Source organism: Lagopus muta, chromosome Z, assembly GCF_023343835.1.
Source record: "Lagopus muta isolate bLagMut1 chromosome Z, bLagMut1 primary, whole genome shotgun sequence".
NCBI lineage: Eukaryota > Metazoa > Chordata > Aves > Galliformes > Phasianidae > Lagopus > Lagopus muta.
This window is the reverse complement of record NC_064472.1, coordinates 43,145,991-43,169,702: the sequence shown is the minus strand read 5'-3', so window position 1 is coordinate 43,169,702 and position 23,712 is coordinate 43,145,991. Positions and strand designations below refer to the sequence as shown.

The following is a 23,712-nucleotide window of genomic DNA, read 5'->3' as shown; positions in this document are numbered from 1 at the left end:
GAAATTTTCAATTTCTAAATCAGGCACAAAGCATGGAAATCTTGTCCTTCCTGGGTGAATATTGCCTAGTGAAATCTCGTATTATATTCTGACAGTTGTCAGTTCACATGAAGAGATCTTGCAGTACCTCTGAATTTCTAAGAAACCTTGGATTTTCCTAGTTGCTTAATATCCTAGTGTGGATTGATGCATGCTGACTAGGCGCACTGTGTAAGTGTGATCACTTGCATTTTTGTTGGTAGGTGATAATAAAAGAAATCAATTTCTAATGGTCATACCTCATGATTTTTGTCAACAGGCAGAAATAAAAAATTATGGTAGTGAAACTGAGCTTGAAGAAGGGTCAGAAAAGAAGAAGAAAAAGAAGAAAAAGAAAAAGAAGAACAAGTCACCTGCTAATGTAGAGAAGCCTTATAATGAATCTACTACAGTGCAGGAACTGCCGAGGATTGAGGTACAGCAGTGAGGTTTTTTTAGTGTGATGAGTATGTATTGGAAGACCAGAAGTTTCTGTAAATTTAATATCACATGTTATTAGTAGAGGAAATTGGGTCAGGCCCATTTCGGTTAAGATTCCTGTTAGAAGTTAGAGGTAGGAAACAGTTCTGCCTTTTAATTTATTAAGGTTTGAATGAGTATATGAATTCCTGCAGGAGAGACTGTTAAATCTGGGTATTAACAAGTTCAAAAAAAGATTTACCAAGTGAAAAATACTCTGTAGTAATGGTTTTGTAAAGCAAAGTGCACAAAGAATGGGAAGTATACTGGATACCATAGGGTGCCAAAATTTTAAAGAATGTGGTACTGGTAATACAGTGGAAGGAAGGGATATCATTCACAGGGTCCTCAACAGACTTGAAAGGTGGGCTCAGGTGAATCTAACGAGGTTCAACAGAGCAAAGTGCAAGGTTTTGCTCTTGGGCCAAAGGAATCCAAGGTATTTATACAGGCTGGAAAGAGCAATCCTTGTGAGTAGCCTTGCAGAGAAGGACCTGGGGGTCATGATGGATGAAAAATTTAACATGAGCCAGCAGTGTGCTCTTGCAGCTCAAAAAGCAAATGGTATCCTGGGTTCTATGAGAAGAGGGGTGGACAGCAGGAACAGGGAGGTGATTTTGCCGTCTGCTCTGCTCTTGTGAGGCCCCATCTGGAATACTGTGTCCAGGACTGGAGCCCCACGTACAAGAAAGACAGAGTACCTAAAGTGGGCCTATAAACAGGAAGGGAATCAGCTCTTTGAAAGAGTAGATAACAGCAGGACAAGGGGAAATGGTTTTAAGTTCAGGGAGGGAAGATTTAGGTTGGATATCAGGGGGAAATTCTTTACAGAGAGTGGAGAGGTGCTGGAACAGGCTGCCCAGGAAGGTTCTGGGTGTCCCATCCCTAGAGGTATTCAAGGCCAGGTTGGATGGGGCCCTGGGCAGCCTGGTCTAGTATTAAATGTGAAGGTTGGTGGCTCTGCCCATGGCAGGGGGTTTGGAGATTCGTGATCCTTGGGATCCCTTCCAACACAGGCCATTCTGTGATTTTGTGATCTCAGTCTGGAAACAATTCTTATGAAATGTAGATGTCACTGTTTACATTCCTGATTATTTATTCAAATCTTTTTCATATTCATGTAGCTGTAATATACACATTAGTGTTTTGATGCATTTGTGGATCAGTTTCAAAAATGCTTTAGGCTCTCCCACCTTACAGAATTGTTGTGTGATCTGTGGTTTAACTATGTTTCATTGTAACAGCAATATTGAGTAAGAGTATGAGAATGTGTTGATTTTTGTGTTTGATTTAGTGTACATTATATTCAGTCTGTGAAAGAATAGCATAAAGAAGCCATTCCTGGCTGACGTCTGTTGTGTACATTTTAACTTGGAGTGTGTAATTCATTGTCCTGAAATGGGAATTCATTATTGAATTGTGGATAGAATCAAGATCTACAGGTTCTGTTCTGCAAGATACCAGGTCTGTGAGTGGCTTAGTATCTAAAGAGAAAGAATGGCAAGAATGGTAGAGGTTAGTAGAACTGTCATGTCTTATTGAAGACATAAATGAAAAAAATAAACATGGAATCATAGAACAGGGCATGTACGTTACATTGAAATCCGTGATTTGGATGCAGCGTATGGGAGGGGAGTTGGGAACAGCTTTCAGAGCCTCCTGGTTTGATGGAAAAGCTCATCAATATGAAAAATGTGTGAGATGCTTATGATGCTCTTGAAACAGAAGAACATGAAAAGTCATAGATAACTTCTGTGGACTTTGAGATTTTAAGAATTGGGATTTTGTATTTGCAGCTGCTCACTGGATCAGTGTATTGGATTGCTAACTAGATTTATAGAAGTCACTAATTTTAAGAACCTGCTAATGAGTGAAAAGTAATGCATTTGCAGAAAAGAAATCCTGTACACAATGATTGGCTCTGAACTAGGTATTTTTGCTGAGGGAAGAAATGAGAAGCTCTTACTGATAAGCAGCTCTGCACTGGTCCAATATGCAGTGTTAGGAATCATCAGAAAAAATATGAAATATAATTGAAAACATTACGACAATATACAAATCCAGGGCAGATTGATCTAAATATACTGTGGATTCTACTTTCTTATGTGCCAGCTCTCCTTAAAAAAAAACACATATTTGAACTAAGAGAGATACAGGAAAGGCTCCAAAAATGATCAAAGGTAGAAATAGTTCCTGTGGGAGGCAAAAATGAATAAAGTAAGACTTCTCTGTCTGTAAAATAGATGTTTCAGAAGGAATTGGATGATAAAAAGGAAATTTTTGTGTTTGTTCTCATTATTTTGTTTGATGTCCTCTTGTTCCTATAGGTGCCAAGTTAAGAACAAATAGAAGGAGGTATTAAGCCACACTGAGTACTAGAATTTAACTATTCCCTTTACTACAGGATGTTGCAAATGACTGAAGTGTATGTGAATTCAAGAAGTGATTTGGACAAACTGAAATAACTATTTGCTCTAATGAGGGCTATTTAAATCCAAAGATACTACTTCTGATTGCAGAAATCCCTAAGATGGAAGAATGTATTTGTGAAACCCCTTTCTTACAGTCTTCTTTTGACCTACTTACAAGCTTCTTTCAAAAATATTTTGTTTAGTTAGAAGTATCTGCTCAGACTGAACATGCCTGTTCATAGGTGTCCTAGCTCAGGCTGTTTAAATTGAATCTTCCAGGCTTCAGAAGAAAAGGTGGTATGCTTATTAGTATTGTAACTACTAGAAGCCTAACAAGGCCTCTTAGAAAGAGAGAAGAGAATCAAATGGATGAAAACCAGGCTGGTGGATCAGAGTCATTCTGATTGAATTAGCAAGCTCTCCTGGACTTAAGGTGGTCAGCATAGAGAGAGCTCTAGCCTGTTAGTGTCTTAATTAATCTAGAATGTGGATAACATATTCTCTGCTAATAAAATACACTTGTAACTCAGCCAACATAACCCCTTCACTGATTTATCTGTTTATTCCCCTACTGGTAGTCAAGATTTATTACCCGTTTACCTGTTGTTTTGATTTTCAACACTAACATGTTTAAGGTAGAGTTGCAGAGCTGGAGACTGTACTGGAAAAAGAGGAGGGTTGTTTGCAAGGCAGTTAAATGATCTGAAAAACACTGCCTTAGGAGACATTTACTTCTGATTATTTGTATCAGCTGATAGCAATAACAAGCTACCATTAGAAGCCTTTCTTTCTAGGTTCATCCTTTTAGCCTTGAATTAGTTACTACTGTTTAGGTGACTTAACTACTGTAGAATTGATTATAGTTGGTGGTCCAGCACTCAGCTTTTGAATTTTGTACATAGAAGCAAACTGTGATGAGTGATAAGCAGAAAGAAAATCATTTGAATGTTGGAAAAGTCAGTTTTAGTAATATGAACATAATAGTTGTTACAGATGTAATGTCCTGTTTCTTGTTTAGGATGCTGAGGAGTTTCCTGATCTGGCAGCTGCTTCTGATCAGAGAAACAGATTAGGATCTCAGAAAACATCGTTTACTTCTGCTGGCAGAAAGCAATCTGAAGTAAGTAATCTTATGAACATAACCTGAATGTTAAGAAAATAAGCAAGAAAAGACCACTTGTAGTCTGAACCAAAGAGTTCAGACTCTTTGGTGTGTAAACTGCTGTAACAGAATCATGTAATGGCTTGGGTTTTAAGGGACCTTTAAGACCGCTTAATTCCAAGCCCTCTTCCAAGCCACCCACTGGATCAGGTTGCCCAGGATGCCACCACACTGGCCTTGAAAACCTCCAGGGATAAGGTATCCACAGCTTCATTGGGCAGATTGCTCCAGCAACTCACCACCATGTGAGTGTTATTCCTAACACCTAATCCCAATCTACTCTCTTAGTTTAATACTGTTCCCTTTGTTTGATCACTATATACCCTTGTAAAAAGCCTCTGTCTTAATTGTAAGTTTCCATTAAATTCTGGAAAGCCATAGTGAGGTCTCCCCAGAGCCTTCTCTTCTCCAGTCTGAACACATGCAGGTCCCTCAGCCTGTCTTCACATTAGAGATGCCTCAGTCCTCTGAGCAACTTGTACCCACTCCAAGAGCTCCACATCTTTCTTATGGTGGGATCCCAGACCTGGATGCAGTACTTCAGTGTGACCTCAGGAGAGCAGAGCAGAGGGAGACAGTCACCTCCCTTTTCCTGCTGGCTACCCCTCTTTTGATGCAGCCCAGGATATAGTTGACCCTCCTGGGTGAAACTGCACACTGCTGGTTTGCACCAAACTTTTCCTCAACCAGTACTCCCAGGTCCTTCTCCAAAGAGCTTCTCTCAAGGAGTTTTTGCAGCCTGTATTGATACCTGGAATTGCCCTGCCCCAAGTGCAACATCTTGGATCTCATTAGGTTCACGAGGGCCCACTTCTCAAGCTTGTGCTGGTCCTTCTTTATGCCATCTTGTATGAGCTGTACCACTCAGCTTGGTGTTGTCAGCACACTTCCTGAGGGTGCACTCAGTTCCACTATCTGTGTCACTGATAAAGATGTAGAATAGCAGAGAGGCCCCTGGGGGACACGACTCATGACTGGTCTCTAGCTCTGTGTACACGGCTGTACATAGAGCTGTTGAGCATAACCCTCTGGTTGAGAACATCCAAGCAATTCCTTACTCACTGAATCCATTCTTCAGATCCAGCTGTCTCATATCGAAGGCCTTGCAGTTGTCCCGATCATCATAGAATCATAGAATGGCTTGGGTTGAAAAAGGACCACAATGATCGTCTAGTTTCAATCCCCTGCTATCAGCAAGGTCACCAACCACCAGACCAGGCTGCCCAGAGCCACGTCCAGCCTGGCCTTGAATGCCTCCAGGGAGAGGGCATCCACAACCTCCTTGGGCAACCTGTTCTAGTGTGTCACCAAGCTCTGTGAGAAAAACTTCCTCCTAATATCTAACCTAAACCCCACTGTCTCAGTTTAAAACCATTCCTCCTTGTCCTATCGCTATCCACCCTTGTAAACAGTCTTTCCCCCTCCTGTTTGTACACTCCCTTCAAGTATTGGAAGGCCACAATGGGGTGTCCCCACAGCCGTAGATGATATCAGTTGCTTTTCTTTTGTCCACTGATGCCGTCACTCAATCATTGAAAGCCACCAGATTGATCAGTAATGATCTTTCTGAGTAATCACCCTGTCATGGAGTTGTCTCTAGATCTGTCTGTGTCCATGACAGGGAGACAGCAGGCCCACTGGCCCAAAAAAGGGAAGTGGGGGGGAAGGCAACAAAGAGGGAAAGGAGTAAATAAAAGAAAACCAGTGGCAACAATCTGAGGAAGAAAGCTAATTTGCTAACTCTAAGGAGAAATACAAGTTGATTGGGATTGAAGCTAATAAACCAAACAAATGAGTGTCCAAAACTGAAGACCTTATGTAATGCTGAAGGTGAGACAGCTAGGGAGCACACACAGCAGAGATGAGCAGTAAAAGAAAAAGGGCAGTCTTGTGACTTGCAAACAGTTTTATCTTTCCCTCTAAATGGAAAATGGAAATGGAACAGTGAAAGTCTTCTGGGAGTTGTAGTTGTCCTTCTCTTCTGAGAACCAGGTTCCCAGAAATACCGACTATCCACAGAACTGGAGCATTAACTCTTTAACTCCCAGTGCGCTACCTGATGTTATGATGTGGAATACTGATAACAAAAATCATAAAACATGACACACCTCCTTTTCTCACCTATGCCTTAACATTATTTCCAGGGATTACCTGACTTTTAATTGGGACACAGGTGCTCATGCTGTAATTGTAAGACAAGTTAAAGGGAGGTGAGGTAAATTCTGTTAATACAGGTTATTGTCCTACAGGTAATGTTGTAGTTTATTTTTGCATTTATAAAAGGACAGAGAAATTATAGTAAGGCTCTTATTCTGTAGCTTTTCCATTTGTGCATACAATTAAATTTCATGGGCATATTTGCTGTCGAACTCTACAAAAGTTAAGAACCCGGGTCTGGCTTTGATTTAAAGTCCAGGCTGATTTTTTTTTTTCATTAATGAAATGAATTAAGGATTCATTTTGAAATTCATTGCATTTGAGAATGAATCTCAAACATACATTACAAGGATGCTCGTAATAAATAATGAAGGGAAATGTCAGGTTTCTGTTTCTTTGAAACTAGTTTTGCTGCTGGAAATTTTTGTCCTTAGTTTTATTTCACTGTGTGTACTAACAGTATTTAATAAAAAAAAAAAAGCAGAACACAGTTGTTTGGTTTCTTGGAGGCAGTAAATTTCACTGAGGGTCAAAGCAAAACACAGTATGATTGCTGAAACCACATTTGCTGTGAAGGAAATGCTTTGCAGACTTGTGGCTTACATGAAAGAAACCTTCAAGGTTTTGTAAGCTTCAGTGGGATATTGCCTCTCAAAGCATACACAGACTGTAGAGATATTACCATAAAGTCGCTTATATTCCTCTGTAACAAATATTTGAAAAGAAAAATGCCTTTCTTTTTATAATTCCAAATCAGAAAATGAGGAAATAACGAGTCTATTGTAATAGTGTGGCAGCAGATAATGAGGTAAATGACAGCGTCCTCTTGTTTCAAAACATTCAATAGTAATTATTGCTAACTCCCTATTTGTGTTGCAGTTTTTAGTGAGAAATGCTAGCTTTTCACTAGTGCTTGTAAGCTTTGCTGTCCGGAGCTTTTCTTTTCCATTTTACATGGTCATGACGTAAATCTGATCCTCACTGATTGTCTTACATTGAGAACTTCTGGCAGAAGTGGTTCAGCCAGATTAAGACATAGAGATCTGCTTAGCTGGAGCAAAGAGATAAACACAAAAGTGAGGTCAGTCAGTGGGTTGTGACGTAGCTCTGATGCAGGTAAAGTTGTGGTCTCAGAAAGAGGAGATTGTAGTATTTAGTTGTATTATAAGAGAGGATATGATTAAACTTCCAGAATATGTACAGTGTCAGTGAGTTATTTCCTTAACATGTTCTGGAGTTACAATTTATTCTTTCCTAGTCTTTACTGAACTACATATTTGTAATCTTTTTGCATTTTGAATCATTACATGTAGTGCAGATATGGGACACCACTTTAAGCTTCTCTTCAAAGCAGACAGAGAGACTACTGCTTATGAGGAAATACTACTTAGGGGAAAAGTTGGTGACTTTTCCTTTATCAACCAAAAGACGTTGAAGATAATGATGTATGTATATTGCAATCACATGCTCTATAGGAATCACACTTTTTTCACAGTACTTTCATAAAAACTTTAAATTCTGACTAACCTTTTTTCTTTTTCAAAGATAGGTGGTAGTTTGGCCAAAGTGGGATACTGACATAAGGCACCCGCTTTAATAAAGACTCAATTTTATATGCTTTATTCTAGTAGCTATTGAAAAGCAAAAATATATTATTTGAACTGTTTTTGACTTTTTCTCATTCGCATTAAAGGTAATGTGTGTCTGAAGATCAAAATAATTCAGTAAATTCAAGGTAAAAATGAGAAGAATTGTGAGTGAAGGAGCTAAGAATATATTTCTGCATTCTGAAATGAAAAGCATTCCTAATCTGTATTGTATTTATTCAGGAAACATCCAAGAGCAGTGGTAAGAAGAGTCAAATTCCTGTGCAGTTGGATTTAGGTGGCATGTTGGCAGTCTTGGAGCAGAAACAGCAAACAGAGAAGTCCAAACAATATTCTAAACCTGTGGTGTTTTCAGGTATTGGTTATAATTAAATTTACTTTCTTTGTCTTTCATCTTCAGTTACAAGTATTCAAACTTCTAAATACCTCCTGATTCTGATATGCAGTGATTTGTGAAGCAGGAGCACAGTTCAAACATGCCAGAGTCACATTATGCTTTCTGCAGATCTTTGTTTTAAAAATAAAATAAAATCTGAATTGTTTGGAGGAAGACTTGGGGAAAGAAAAATCTTTAGAGCAATGAGTTGTGAAAGAATACCTGGTGTAACCATTAGAAGTTTTAAAAATTGAGTTTTGAGGAAAATAGTGATGTTTTTAAAGGTTTTTGCTTTGTCTTAGAATCTAAGTGTGTTGCTGTTGTGATACAAGAAAGTTCTTTGTGATAACAAATGCCATCTTAAATTCCATTGATGCTAGAAGGTCTCAGCTGTAACAAAAGCAAAAATACTCCTTTGCAAATACAGGGGTTATATGGGAATCAGTCAGCCCAAGTCAAGGAATGAGTTCTGTTGTTCCTGATAATTGTGAAGTAATTGCCATTTAAAAAATGCTACGTTTTGGCATTTTGGTAATAGAATTCATCAAACTGTTGATGTGTATACAGGAAACAAATAGTTCTGTGTATTTTCTGTTGAAGGTGTAAATTTGGCCTTGATTGTGTTAGTGCCTCATGTTTTTCAAAAAGAAATATGATGTTTGCTAGAGTTAATGATGATAAAATTTCTCACCTTATTTTGGTACTATGGAAAAAGAGCTAATCAGAGGAGCATTAATCTCATAATGTTTAATATGATTTCTGTGAGTTTTTTAAAAAAGCTAAAAGTACCAAGCGTCATTGAGACTTCGCTGAAAGTTTTGTAAGAGTTTTTTTATTCTGCTCTTGATTTTTTTCCCAGCATTTGAGCCAGCCAATGCTGCAGAGATGCTAGCAACCAGTTTTGATTGTATATATTTATATAATGCAGGGACTGTAAAGTAGGTAATAAGGCATAAGTTTATGGATCACAAGACTTACTTTCTAATGTTCCAAATGTCTGAATCTGCTGCACAAGATAAATTAATGTGTCATGTTGATATCTTGGAAGTATAAGGCAGATGTTACCTCACCTTTGTATTTTGTTTTATTATTATTCAGTGCTGTTAAATCAGCATACACCAGAATGGAACTTTATTTTGTAATATGACATTGTGCTGAGCTCTGTAGCCAGAGAAGAAGCACAGAGAGCAAGAAAGGCAAGGAATACAGCTGTGGAGGAAGTTTAGTATTTCATTCTGCTTGCTACTTCATTTAGAGAGTAGTATATAGATGGAAAAACATAGTAAAGTAGTAACCATTTGAATTTAAAAGTTCAATTTTGGAAATGCACCTGTTATTCAAAATGACAAACTGTTGAAGCCATCATGTTCAGTGATAATAAATGGAGAAATGAAGTACACAGTGAATGAAGTATTTGGTGCCTGCAGGATTTATACTTATAATGCTACAAATCCAGCTTTAATTCTTGTCTTTGCCTGTGCTAGCACACAGCACTGCATTCTTGGCAGTGTTCTCAATTTGCCTTTGTTACACGGGACCCCAAATAGACAACTTGCAATGTACAGTTTTATGAAGTAAGCTGCTTATGTTAGTTATAGTATATGTGACATTGGAGGTTTAGTGTGTAAGTACTTTGGATGGCTTAAGGCAAATTGCCAGAAACTTTGTGTAGTTTTTAGTGGAATGACGTTTTCTCAGGTGCAGAGATATCAAACAGATTCCACTGTTATCTATGTCATTCTGTTCGTTTACTTGGTAATGTAACCTAGTTTATATTACAGATCCTGGAAGCTTGACAGAGTGCTGTCACCATCATACAGCAATTTTTAGTGATCTAAGCTGCAAGTGGAGTCTTGTTAGGTTGCGTTTTGACAGGTTCAGGTTCAGTCACTTAATCTGTCATTTAAAACTCCTCTGCCCTGAGCCCTCAGAATAATGCAGGTATAGTAGGCATCCAAGGCCATCCTTGTTGAGCAAAAGAGACTTAGCAGTATTTTTACTTTGCTTATTACTTACTTGCAAATGAACTTAAACCAACATTAATTAGGAATGGTTGAATGGTTGGAGTGACTGCTCCAGATTACTTACAGCAATTAAATCTAAAAACTTTAATCCTAGAACTCAGTATTCATATTAACACAATACAAAATGCGAGCATGGAGAAAGAAATGGCATTACAGTGAAACCTGGAGATTCCTGAAAGTTTATTGAGTTGGAATGGTTTAGTACTGAAGGTAGCATGGAGTGCAGTGATTTGCCAAATTCTGCTTTTGAGATACAGTTTGTGATTCCAATAGCATAATGGTAGTAGAGGAAATGTCATTAACTTTCTGGAAGTAAAGAAGAATCTTTATTGAAGAGTACTGTTTCAAGACACAGGGTTGCCTGTACGCATTTTTAATAGCAACACAACACAAATGTAGTATGTACAATGACTGCAACAGGGCTAGTATATTCTTGCATTGGATTTTGGCTTAGCTATTTTGTTACAGGTGTCTGACACAGACTTCTTTTTTATCTCAGTTGCTGGTGCCATACCATTGCTTTCTAAAGAATCTGCTACAGCCACAAAAAATCATCGGTTAAACCAAGAAAAGATGCCTCATAACCCCTTGGATTCCAGCGCTCCTTTGGTGAAGAGAGGAAAGCAGAGAGAAGTCCCTAAAGCAAAGAGACCAACGCCTCTTAAAAAGGTGCTGATATTTTTACATTAAATAGTATGTTACAGGCTAATGTGAATTTAGTATTACTCAGAGTTAGTTAAATCTCGTAGTACAGAGATCTACATCTCAGCTTCCACTTGCCTAAATTCAGTTCTAGCTTTCCTTGGTTTAAGAAGAAAAAGGGAAGGAGAAGTCTTGCCAAATGATGTATACAAATTCACATCAAAATGACTCAATAGCTGAAGAACTGCCTGTACAAAAGTGTGTGCAAATGATTGTTGCAGAAGGATATCCAAATAAACTTTGTTTGGTTTGGACAGGATATGCTTATTTGCAGGACTGAGGAGAATGGAACAAGCAGTTATTAATTAATGTGTCTGTACTCTTCCAAGCTGGAACTTCTGCTGACTCCAAAAGCTAGCGTTAGATCAGCCAGGGGGTTTTTCTTTTTCTCTTTGCCCATTCATATTTTTCATTGTCACACCTTCTATACTAAGTATTTTGATACTACTGATTTCATATCTAGCATTTTCCTTTCCTCATGTAGCACTCCATCACTAGTTTTTGCTTTGATCAGTAGTTATTCTGTTCTGCTTAGTTGAGTTTGATACTGTATAAAATGATAACAAACTCTTGGGGGATGACAGTAATTACTTTATGTCTTTGGCTGCTCTGTCTTCATTTAATTTCCAAACTAGGTCTGAGAAGACAGAGATATACTCTGTCTCTGTAATGTTTGTGTTTTGAGTATGGTAGGAAACTTATTTTTATTCTTCACAGAATCACAGAATCACAGAATTGTAGGGGTTGGAAGGGACCTCCAGAGATCATCGAGTCCAACCCCCCTGCCAAAGCAGGTTCCCTACAGCAGGTCGCACAGGTAGGCGTCCAGGCAGGTCTTGAACATCTCCAGAGAAGGAGACTCCACCACCTCCCTGGGCAGCCTGTTCCAGTGCTCCGTCACCTCACTGTAAAGAAGTTCTTGCGCATGTTTGTGCGGAACTTCCTATGCTGCAGTTTCCAGCCGTTTCCCCTTGTCCTGTCTCCACTCACCACTGAAAACAGTCTGGCCTCGCCATTCTGCCCCCCACACCTTAGATATTTATAGACCTGGATCAGATCCCCTCTCAGTCTTCTTTTCTCAAGGCTGAACAGACCCAGTTCACTCAGCCTTTCCTCATAGGAGAGATGCTCCAGGCCCTTCACCATCTTCGTGGCCCTCCACTGGACTCTTTCCAAGAGATCCCTGTCTTTTTTGTACTGGGGAGCCCAGAACTGGACGCAGTACTCCAGATGAGGTCTTACCAGGGCAGAGTAGAGGGGGAGGATCACCTCCTTTGACCTGCTGGCCACGCTCTTTTTAATGCACCCCAGGATGCCATTGGCCTTTTTGGCCACCAGGGCACACTGCTGGCTCATGGGCAACCTGTCATCCACCAGGACACCCAGGTCCCTTTCCGCAGAGCTCCCCTCCAGCAGGTCATCCCCCAACCTGTACTGGTGCATGCAATTATTCCTCCCCAGATGCAAGACTCTACACTTGCTTTTGTTAAACCTCATCCGGTTTTTTTCTGCCCAGCTCTCCAGCCTATCCAGGTCTTGCTGAATGGCAACACAGCCTTCAGGTGTGTCAGCCAATCCTCCCAACTTCGTATCATCAGCAAACTTGCTGAGGGTGGCCATTATCCCCTCATCAAGGTCATTGATGAAGATGTTGAACAAGACCGGACCCAGCACAGACCCCTGAGGAACACCGCTAGTTACAGGCCTCCAACCGGACTCTGCACCACCAACAACGACCCTCTGTGCTCTGCCAGTCAGCCAGCTCTCAACCCACCTCACTGTCCACCCATCTATCCCACACTTCCTCGGCTTTGTTATAAGGATGTTGTGGGGGACAGTATCAAATGCCTTGCTGAAATCAAGGTAGACTACATCCACTGCTCTCCCCCTATCCACCCAGCCAGAGACAACATCATAGAAGGCTACCAGGTTGGTCAAGCACGACCTCCCCCTTGTGAACCCGTGCTGACTACTCCTGATAACCTCCTCTTCTTCCAGTTGTCTGGAGATGGCATCCAGCACGAGCTGTTCCATCACCTTTCCAGGGACAGAGGTGAGGCTGACTGGCCTATAATTGCCTGGGTCTTCCTTCTTGCCTTTTTTGAAGACCGGGGTGACGTTGGCTATCCTCCAGTCTTCAGGCACCTCCCCCGTCCTCCAAGACTTCTCAAAGATGACAGAAAGTGGTTCAGCAATCACCTCTGCCAGCTCCCTCAGCACCCGTGGATGAATCCCATCGGGTCCCATGGATTTGTGAACATTGGTGTTGCCTAGGCGCTCTTGGACCACCTCTTCCCTGACAGAAGGGAGGTCTTCCATTCCCCAGATCCTCTCACTAACCTCCAGGGTCTCAGATTCCCGAGGGGGAGCTTTTTCACTGAAGACAGAAGCAAAGAAGGCATTCAGTATCTCCGCCTTCTCAGCATCCCCCGTTACCAGAACACCCCCGTCACTTAGCAGGGAAGCCACATTCTCCCTAGTCTTCCTTTTACTGTTAATGTACTTGAAAAAACCTTTTTTATTATCCTTTATCCCCTTTGCCAGATTTAATTCCAGGCGGGCTTTAGCCTTCCTTGTCGCATCCCTGCAGACCCTGACAACATTCCTGTATTCTTCCCAAGTAGTCAGACCCTTTTTCCACATTTCATGGGCCTTCTTCTTTCCTTTGAGTTTGTGCACGAGCTCCTTGCTCATCCACACAGGTCTCCTGCCACCCTTTTCCGATTTCTTCCTCAATTTCTTCATTCTCAGTTCTTCATTCTTCCTTTCAAACACAAAAGGGTAAATTTATTTGGGCAATTAGCCTCCATTACAAACTTTGAGCATATGAGCTGAGCTAGTAGCCATGTGTACATTAAGTGCTTCTTAGCCAGCTAGAAAGGTAGAAAATGAGTTTTAAAAAGCATTTAGTTCTTTCACCTACAGCAGCATATTTGAATCAAGCAGGTCTTACCTTCCTTCTTCTGTGTACCGTGCAGATGGTTATCTATTTATTTTTTTTTCCTTCATCCTGCAAGTTCAGAAACAGCAGCGCAATACAGACTGACTTAGACTTTCTGACAGGAGAGCAAGTTGGCAAGGGTAGATTTATAGTTAAGTGAACTACACTGCATGTGATACAACGTGGGCAGGGCAAAGGGAGGCAGAGCGCATTTGTTGCTGAGCTGTATAGCTACAAATTGACAGTCTACAGAAGAAAGGTAAAGAGGAGGGCATTTCACTTGCTTAACTTTCTCTTTGCCAGCTAGACAGATCATTAGAAATGCTTTTCTCCACCCAAACACTGGTAGTCCAGGAAAAAGAATTCTTTGCATATAGATTTAATATTTTTCCTACTCTATAATGGTGCTTTGAGGAACTACAGCATTTTTATGTAAATTAAAAAAATACATGTAAACTTTGAATGGTAGTACCAGTTTTATTTTTGAGTGGTCCGTACGTAAGCACCTGATAAGAGAAACTGCTTTGTGATACTGATTTTTAATTTATTTTTGTTTTTTAGATTATTTTGAAAGAACGAGAACTGCGAAAACAGCAACACCTGTTAGAACAGACAGCAGTACCAAAGGATGGAGGTAATTCCTGTGTGTCTGCAGAAAATGCTACTGAAGATGAAGCACTTCCACAGGATAGTCAAGCAGGTATTTTTCAAGACAGTCCTTTAATACAGTACATAGGTTGAGATCTGTGAGTGAGTACACTTGATACTTTAAAAAATAGTACTAAGTACTGCCAAACAAAAACTGTATTTTTGGAATTTTCAGTGTTCAGCATGGGCTTATCTAGAGTAAAGTATGCCTAAATTGCTACTCTCTGTAACTAAGTAAGAGGTATTCAGATTATTGCTTCACACTTAAATGCTTAATGGATTTATATGGCATCATGAGACTGTCTTTCTGGCAGTCAGTTTTAAAAAGAGGTACGAGAGAAAAAGAAAGCTAAACGACTTGTTTTCCTGTTACTACAGACTGCTATGGTACTGAAACAACTTCAGGAGATAGAAAATTTACAAATCAGTCTCTTCACAGCACCTTTGTTTGTCTTTTTATTGAAATATCTTTATTTGCATGATAGTTGTTCCTGTAATGCAAGTTGTAGAAGGGCTTCTGGGGAGCACAGAGATCAAGGAATCTACAGAAAGCTCTATGACTTCAAAGCAGTCAACATCTAATCTTCCAAAAATCCATAGTAGAAGATTTAGAGAGTAAGTATGGATTGTACTGATGTTTGTTTTTTCTGCAATTCCACAAATATAGCATTTTTTAACAACGTATATTAAATGTGTTCTGTGCAGCACTATTTGGATTAATGATTCCACATTTTTTTTTTCCAGTTTTTCTGTAAGCTGGCACACAAATGAAGAAATGATATCCAGAGAAACATGTCTGTACATTGTTGTAATATTCACTTCAGAATACATGATCCTTGCAGGGAAAAAAAAAAAGATGAGAAATTTATGAGAGGCTAAGGAATGAAAAGGAGCTGCTGTTTAGTATGAGTGTTGCATTAATAGAGTACCAGTTTAATACTCAACAGCTTATTTCCAGTGTATAGTTTGGTTTTCTGCTACCAGCCAAATGGCAAACATGTGAAGTATGTGACTAGTGAGATGACGTTTTCATGTTGTGCAAGGCAAGAAGACTTGCTATTTATTTTGTGCAGACACTTCAGTTTTGTTTAAATAGATACGTGTATGCTTCCTTAGAAAAAAAGAAATAGTCCTCACTATGTGTGAAAAGGTCAGAAATCCAGTGTAGTAATTATGACTGGTTTTAACAATTGTGAACAAAGAGTTTAACTTCTGATTTTCCCTTAAGGGTACCATTGTCCCATTGTTCTTCTTTATAATTGTTGTTATTGTAAATATTAATCTTGATACCACTGTCATTTTATCTCTTGCCATATATTAATTTAAGTTATTTGCTTGAAAAATTACTTAATTGATGTTTATGCAACAGTGTTTTACTGACTGCCCTGTTTGAATTTGCACAAGGGGCTGGTCTGTCCGCTAGGAAGTGTAGAACATTCAGCTAAAAATACGTGGTATCTTTAGATTAGATTTTCTGAGTTTTTCAGTATTCTAGTTGACTTTGAGATTTAGTGAAAAAACTGGGAACAGTAAATAAAAAAAAAAACTCTTCAAAGTTAAGTAAAAGTTTGTATGTCTTCAAGAGCCAGAATAGATCCTGCGTTTTCTTCTTGTAATGGTATGTGAATTTACCACTTGGCATCTTCTTCTGGGTGCATAATTGAGATATCTCTAGTTTCTTTCCTTGATATCCTTCCTCAGTGAATGATTGTGTAAAAGATGGAGAAAAATTAATATGGAACCCTCATCTTTCCCAGGGAATACCAGAAGGGTGGAGTACATCTGTTATCATCTTCTCCTTATGAAAACTAGAAGGTTGTGGTTTGATAGCTGTGATATGTGAAACAGGATGAAAGGCAAACAATGTGAATCTGGGAAGAGAAATGTATTTCAGATTTCCACCTTCATCATGAGTAGCAATATATTTAAAGAAGACTTTAAATATACTGTTTGTTGTACTGATCTGATTTAGAAAAAATGCTTCAATGGAAAAAAATACAAAAACATACTCATACAAATATATATATGGGTTTAGTGTGTTTATTTATATATACTGCATTATGTTTTAGTGTAGTTTGTTAATTGTGGAATTTAACAGTTTTCTAAATTTTTTCTCTAATTTCTTAGTTACTGAAAAAAAATCCAAAGTAATTTTTTTTTTGCTTTTATGTCACAAGTATGTGTGGACTGGGGGTAGAAAAAAGGCAAAGATGTATTTGTAATTTCAGAGTTGTTAATGTTTAATTTGTTCTTTCTTCCAGTTATTGCAGCCAAGTACTTAGTAAAGAAGTTGACAGTTGTGTGACAGATCTCTTGAAAGAACTGGTTCGGTTCCAAGATCGTTTGTATCAGAAAGACCCAGTAAAGGCGAAGATAAAACGCAGGCTTGTTATGGGCCTTAGAGAAGTTTTGAAACATCTGAGGCTGAAAAAACTGAAGTGTGTCATCATCTCTCCTAACTGCGAGAAGATTCAGTCAAAGGGTAAATAAGATAAAAAAAAAAAAAAAAAAAAAACTTGTGTTATTTTTTTGTTAATTTTGTTGTCTGCTTCAGGTGGATTGGATGAGACTCTTCACAACATTATCGACTGTGCCTGTGAGCAGAATATACCATTTGTTTTTGCTCTTAATCGCAAGGCCCTGGGTCGCTGTGTGAACAAAGCAGTGCCTGTGAGTGTAGTGGGAATTTTTAGCTATGATGGAGCTCAGGTGAGTTGAAAAATAAACTTCAGGCTTCTGTTTTGCTTTACTTAGTTTTGACCTTTAGGGGAAAAAAATAATTCTAATTTTGAGGTTTTATTTTGCTTTTGCACACTATACTCTTTATCCCAAATTAGAGATTTCTATGTGAAGTTAATAATGAATGTATGACCACTCAGCACTTTTTTTTTTTTTTTAAAGTGATTTTGCTGTCTCTTCCTAACATCATTTCCACTTAGATCTCTTATCAAAATGCCTATTTCCAAAGATGTTATGTTTCTGTTAATGCTTGTTTTGTTTTTCATACTTCGATAACAAGTTAGCTGGTGCAGAGCTGCAGCATTTAATCAAACAGTGGATGCTTTTAAACAATCTTCTTGCAGGTGGGGGAAAAGCTAAGGTCAAAAGTGAAGTCAAGAGTATGGAGCCAGGTTCTTTTTGTGGTGCGCAGTGACAGAACAAGGGGCAGTGGGCACAAACTAGAACACAGGAAGTTTCATATGAACATGAAGAAGAACTTCTCTACTGTAAGGGTGACAGAACGCTGGAACAGGCTGTCCAGAGTTGTTACACAGCCTCCTTCTCTGGAGATATCAAGACCTACATAGAAGGTTTCCTGTGCAGCCTACTATCGAGAACCTGCTTTAACAGTGGGTTGAACTAGATGATCTCCAGAGGTCTTTTCCAGCTCCTACAGTTCTGTGATTCTTTGAATATGGAGGGCAGTTTTAAACATCGCCTTGTTCTGATTAGCTGAATACATGTGTGAATGAATCACCAAGATAGATTTGCCATGAAAATGGATGTAATGTGGACAGCAGTTTTTTAAGCTTGTGTGGACAAGCTTCACTCGTTGTTTTTGAAAAAAATTCCATTCATGGTTTTGCAGTAAAATATCCATACTATCTTACTAAAAAGACAGTTTATGTTTGAACTTTCTATATAAATATCCATATGTTTTGAATAAGGGATGTCCATTACAGATTTCCATAAAGATTTTAAAATTTTGTGTGATAAAAGTTTATACTAATATTTCCATAGGATCATTTTCATAGAATGGTACAACTGACAACAGAGGCCAGGAAGGCCTACAAAGATATGGTAGCAGCTTTAGAGGAAGAAACTGAAGGAAGACAAACAGAAACTGAACTCAGCATCATAACCACTGAATTTGAAAAAAGTTGCTTATCAGAAACTGGTAAAACTTCTCCCAAGAACAATGATGAGGATATACCAAATTACAGTGAGTATTTATTGAGTTATTTTTGATTCAAGTTTTCAGTCTGCTTTATTGTTTTCACTGAAACTAATGGCACCTGGCATGTTAACGGTTAGTAATGAGGAACTGTGCTTTTCTGTGGTCTTTTTTTTTTCCCCCAGTTCTGTGAACCTGAGGTCTGGCTGAGAAAGACAAAATTGCTTTGATGTTAGGTTAAATGCACTGCTTTGTCCAAGGAGGCTTTTACAGAATGGCTTTTACCCTTACTATGTACATTTATTAGAAAATTGTGTGTTTCTTTCCTAAACTGCATGCTTTGTAGTTATAGTAGACTCAAGTTTTGTAAAGGTTTTCCTTTTCTGCTAATGCATTCAGCTGATTATATTTATCACAAAACTCTAGGCAACCCTAAAATTTGACTGCTTTAGCCCTCTTCATAATTAAGTGTCACCTGAGCAGATGGCTGAACCAAGGACCTAAGGGCATTCTTTCATGCCTGAAGTCTTCTTTCATGAGGTCATCTGATGCTGAGTAGCGTATATGCCAATGTGCCAAATTATCTTCACATTTGCTTTGAGGATAAGGAATTTGAGAGTCAGTGGCTTTTCATTTGAAGTTTTTTCTACAGAGTTTTGCACTAACTTGGAATTTTTTCATTTTCTTTTTGTTTGTTTGTTTGTTTTGTTTTAACGTCCTCAAGTTAAAATCTGGAAGAAAAACCTTGAAGAAGAATATAACCCCTATGCACTGGAACTGGAAAAGAGTGCAACTGCTGACATGGCGGTTCTGAATTCAGAAGAGCATCACTAAATGCAGATCATATTCTGCTAGGCTTTCAAGTTTTATTTTGTAATAGATCTACAAATATTTTATCTGAAATTAAATATCCAGGTAGGAGAGTGGCAAAAAAAAAAAAAAGTTTAAGTCAGATAAGTAAGCTGTTCTGAATCTCCTTACAGAAAATGCACACTGGAGTATATAAGACACTGGCTCATTCTTCTAAGTTCTGTGTACTTGGCTGATTACTATAGTAGATGATAACAGCAAATAAGTTGTTTTAACCAAGAACAACCCGAACAAGTTTGGCATATTAGTATTGGTCTTATGAACTTAAATTTGTTAACAGTGCAATATACCAAAAGAAGTTTGGGGGAGAGATTCCATATGCTGGATGTTTGGAGCTTTGGGGATTTGTTTTCTATTTCTAGTTCTTGTTTAAAGAACTCAAGCTCTTTTTAAAAAAAAAAATTGTTGTTGTTTTTGTTCTGTTTTTCATAATCCTGCTCAGGTGAGCAGTTTGGCATAAGTGTCACTTTATACCCTTCAGCAGGAGGTGAATTCTGGGCAGGCAGCCAGTTGGAAACTAATTCAGGAAAGCTGTAGTGTTGAAGATTACCAGTTAGTTCTTTCCCTGTGATAATTTGTTTTTGCTCTCTGATACTACTGCAGTCTGTTCACTACAGATCCTGCTTTTGAGCCGGAGGACATAAGATGGACCAGCTTGCTTTCCTGTCTGTGGCTTTCCATGCCGACATATTCCTCATTCCTTTGTTTCAGGGTTATGCCAGTATATATATATGCAAGAGTTTTTAAGTCAATATCAGTTTGTATCTAAGATAGGGAAAATTTTTATCCAATACATTAAGTAAATTTTGAAAACAAAATGTGCTCATAATGCTGTGGTTGAGCACTTTCATGGGAATGTAAATATAAACACCTCTGTTTACAGCTTACAGATGTAAGAGGACAAGCCTAAGAAAGTCATTGGAGGAGGCACATAACTGATCCACTGTTCTGAAAAAGATATACAGATACTGTGTGCTGCAGCCAGCCTCTCTGTCATGCATTTATAAATACTGGAACACATACTTTGGAAAGTAGCTGCCTCACTGCTGTCAGATACAGAAGTCTTTAAACTATTCTTCGGTGACATTGCACCTGCTTAAAAATAATTAAGATAAAAGAAAGAAAAATGATTTCAGATACTTCTGCTTAATGGATGCAGAAGGCCAAATCTCAGCACTACAATAAAACTGAAATAAGTGGGTCCGCACATTTTCAAGCTGCAGTTGTCCACTAGAAATAAGTGAACACAAATGCAGTCTTGAAATTCACTCCCTTTGTAAGTGTTTGAAGCTACCATAGTTAACTCAATATGGAAAAATAACTTGGGTGTTTTGTGAGCCATCTTTATTTTGAGCATTAGTCAAAAATTCTTCATTTGGTACAGAAACTTTATAACCAAAAGGCATATGTTTGAACAAATGAACTTGCTTATACCAGAAAAGATTGTGCTTCAGAATACTAGGAACTGAGTTCAAGGGTAAATGCTTGAATGGAGAACGGAAGAGTGGAAGTGCCTTTGAAATAAATTTATTCAAATCTTATTTATCAATCTCTAATTTACATGCCAAGAGCCTCAAGAGCAAAACAATTAGTTTGCTTAATCAACTCAGAACAGAAGGCATAGATCATGTTACGTTGTTTGAGCTGCACAAGTCATCCTAGGACCACTAGTCATTCTTTGTTCAGCTAAAATAAGCATCAGAAAAATAGATGGCTCCAGCATGGGGAAGATGGCCTCTCATAACACTGGCTACACACTGTGCTGGTTCTCTGATGAGCAAGGATATCATGTTCTACCTCAAACTTCAGCAGATTTCTCCTGAACATTAGTTGTAATGCCAGCACTAACATTTGCAAATGCCTCTTTGAAAGCTGTGATATTAAGAGTGCCAGGCACTGATAAGTTGCATATGTTCCTCGTTCCAGTTTGTTTATTCCTTTGTACATGAGAGGCTGCTTTTCTTGTTGCAACTTCCCTGAAGGATAAAAAGAACAAGTTGTCAACATATCGTTAAAATAAAGTGGGGTTAAAAGATTACTTATACTGTTACACATGCAGCAAGTACATGCGGTACCCAGCTATCAATTAATGCTTGCTCTAACAGTTGGAGAAAAACACTAAATCTAAGTAGGTGCTTGGGATTCTGTTTTGTTTTTGTTTTTAAATAAGGGTGGCTTTGATTAAACAATATCATTTACAAGCTCCAGTACTGTATTGCAGACCAAAATCAACACATTAATGTGAAAACATCTGCTCTATTTGGCAAGCAGACTCTTTGGGGTAGGATGAGGACTACTTACTTAGAATTTGATTAGTGCACTGTGGGAGCAAGCTGACATAAGTGTACATGATGGATGAGGCAGATCATACTGTTGAGAGGGTCAGACTGACAGCGTGTACAGGAGCTCTGATCACTTTGTTACATAAACCCATTCAGTTGCCAGTGGGTTACTGGCTATTGATAGCTGCAAGACTAGTCTGTCCTATAGAAAGGTCCATAGGAGAGATCAGTTTCAAAAATTCTTACCCATGTCTTCCTCCAGTTTTGCATCATCTTGTCATGTTCACTGATAGCAGTTCTCCAAGTATCAAATTCTTTGGTCCATCCATTCTTACCAACACTATCTGAAAATTGTAAATTGGATGATTATGTAACTAAATAGTGATCAAATGAGCTGACATTAACTCAGCCACAGTGCTTTTACTGAGGATTGGGCTCAAAGGAAGGCAAGGCACCATTTTATCTTCTGTTCAGCTCTACCTTCTCTTAGGTTACATGGAAGTAAGTTCTGTTCAAATGGTCTGGTCTCTTCCCCTCTGCAGCAAACTTTACAACCTCTAGTGCAAGCAGACTGTCACTCCAGAGGTTCTGGTTATCTGTCAGTCCAAGTTTAGGAAAAAAAATAAAATCACCTACTCACAAGCTTAAGCCATTTAGAAGCAGAGGAATGTTGCAGGTACATCATGCCAAGGATGAAGAAAAGAATATAATACAGCCAACTATCGAGTTTGTGATTTCTTCATTTTACAGTAATGTTATGTCGTGAGTTGTTCTTTATTCCATACTTCAGAGCATAAGATGGACTGTTTTACCACATCTTGATGAATTTTTAGTCCAGTCTTGCCTACAAACATTTTTTTCTTGTAGTCCCCACCACGTAGCAGCAGACACAGATGTAGTATCTGTCAAGATGGTCATGGTATAATGCTTTCAAAGCTTACCTGCTTTGCACTGATAGCAGTTTCACTGAGATGCTCCTCATTCTGCTTTCCTTTTCAACTGAAAAGGGCTATGCTAAACTGTTCTTGACTTGATTCACATTTGGCACTAATCAGGTAAATATATATATTTTTTCTTTTCCATATTAAAAAAATAATCTTATGTACCTTTGTTGCTCCTGATGCCTTTTTTTTTTTTTTTTTTGAGATTTATTTAGACTTTCTGCAGGTATGGGTAAGTTGCAAAACTTAGTTGTAAAAGGTACTCAAGTTGTCCTTATCAGTTCTGCTTGCGTGAAGATCTTACCCAAGTGCTCAGCTGAGCTGTCTGACCTCTGGCCCTTAAGTGGCAAAACAAAAAAGTTGGAACTGCATCCACCTGACTACAGGCAAATCACAGATCACCCAATATTTAAATATCCCATATAGCAAGCGTATAGTATGAAATAAACAATTACCTCTGACCAGTTTTTGGATAGCTCAAGAAGGTATTAGTCACAATCCAGTAATAAGGAAGGAATAGCTTACCCCATTCTGAAGATAGGGCTCACAGGAAAACTGTCAGTAGAGGCAAACTGAGTAGAGATACTTCTCACTCAGCTTCAAGCCCTTAAATGAGGTTGGGGAGGAGGGTGGGCCCAGGGTTGCACAAATGAATTGCTTGCACTTGTGCTTCCAGGACTTGCCATGCCTTTTTATCAGGTGCTCAGCTGGTTCAGGCCCATGTACTGGGCATTTCTTTTTCTCGCTTCCTTAGAAGCAAAGGTTTTTGTCACCCTGCATAGTTCTTGCAGAGTGGTATTTTGTATTCTCAGTACTCACATCCAATCCGTGTCCATTCGTTTAACAGTTTTTGTTTCATTACTAAGGCATATTTGCTGATTTGCAGGTTAGTTCCATGGGAGGGTGAGAAAGAAGCAATTTTCTGTGTCTGCAAAGCCTTTGTTGGCAGAGCCAACAAAAAGAGCGTACAGTCAGAACCAGCCTACCTGTATCTTTCACTTTGATGAGCACTTCTGATGTTGTGTTCCCAATCTTTGAGATGAATGAACATTTATATTTTGTATTTCCTGATACTGAATCTTTCACCCAACTGAGGACATGCACTCTGCCATCAAACAGCCTGTGAGCCTGTTCAGTGATGCATGCCTTCATTTCCTGTCCATTCTTCTTCCAGACAAAATGGGAGTCATCTGGACCT

The 23,712-nt window shown here is 38.8% G+C and overlaps 3 protein-coding genes across 7 annotated transcripts in view; 1 reads left to right on the top strand and 2 right to left on the bottom strand.

Moving 5' to 3' along the window:
- The window catches only part of SECISBP2 (SECIS binding protein 2), a gene marked incomplete at its 5' end in the record, with an annotated part of 29,451 nt that extends 10,082 nt beyond the window's left edge, over positions 1–19,369 (top strand). The window contains 10 exons of the mRNA XM_048932520.1: positions 299–454; positions 3,928–4,029; positions 8,058–8,190; positions 10,735–10,904; positions 14,440–14,578; positions 15,012–15,141; positions 16,788–17,008; positions 17,081–17,235; positions 18,268–18,469; positions 19,146–19,369. Coding sequence (XP_048788477.1) covers positions 299–454; positions 3,928–4,029; positions 8,058–8,190; positions 10,735–10,904; positions 14,440–14,578; positions 15,012–15,141; positions 16,788–17,008; positions 17,081–17,235; positions 18,268–18,469; positions 19,146–19,255 — 1,518 coding nt within the window. The remainder of the gene's footprint in view (positions 1–298; positions 455–3,927; positions 4,030–8,057; positions 8,191–10,734; positions 10,905–14,439; positions 14,579–15,011; positions 15,142–16,787; positions 17,009–17,080; positions 17,236–18,267; positions 18,470–19,145) is intronic.
- Positions 11,223–13,751, bottom strand: ENOSF1 (enolase superfamily member 1). Its single transcript, XM_048932170.1, has one exon. The coding sequence runs from the start codon at positions 13,680–13,682 to the stop codon at positions 11,835–11,837; it is 1,848 nt and encodes a 615-aa protein (XP_048788127.1). The 5' UTR covers positions 13,683–13,751; the 3' UTR covers positions 11,223–11,834.
- An 875-nt stretch (positions 19,370–20,244) lies between the features above and the next one.
- SEMA4D (semaphorin 4D) overlaps positions 20,245–23,712 on the bottom strand; it is a 99,087-nt gene continuing 95,619 nt past the window's right edge. For 2 of the 5 annotated variants that reach the window (XM_048932147.1, XM_048932149.1), the window contains 3 exons: positions 23,501–23,710; positions 21,820–21,917; positions 20,245–21,267 (listed from right to left, as the gene is read on the bottom strand). In XM_048932147.1, coding sequence (XP_048788104.1) covers positions 21,223–21,267; positions 21,820–21,917; positions 23,501–23,710 — 353 coding nt within the window. In that variant the 3' untranslated portion in view covers positions 20,245–21,222. Of the gene's footprint in view, positions 21,918–23,500; positions 23,711–23,712 lie in introns of those variants that run through there. The other 3 variants (XM_048932146.1, XM_048932148.1, XM_048932151.1) reach the window with 2 other exon arrangements.

Coding starts and splice junctions, on each gene's coding strand:
- ENOSF1 (XM_048932170.1), bottom strand. CDS start 13,682: ATGAAGAAATTGAGGAAGAAATCGGAAAAGGGTGGCAGGAGACCTGTG.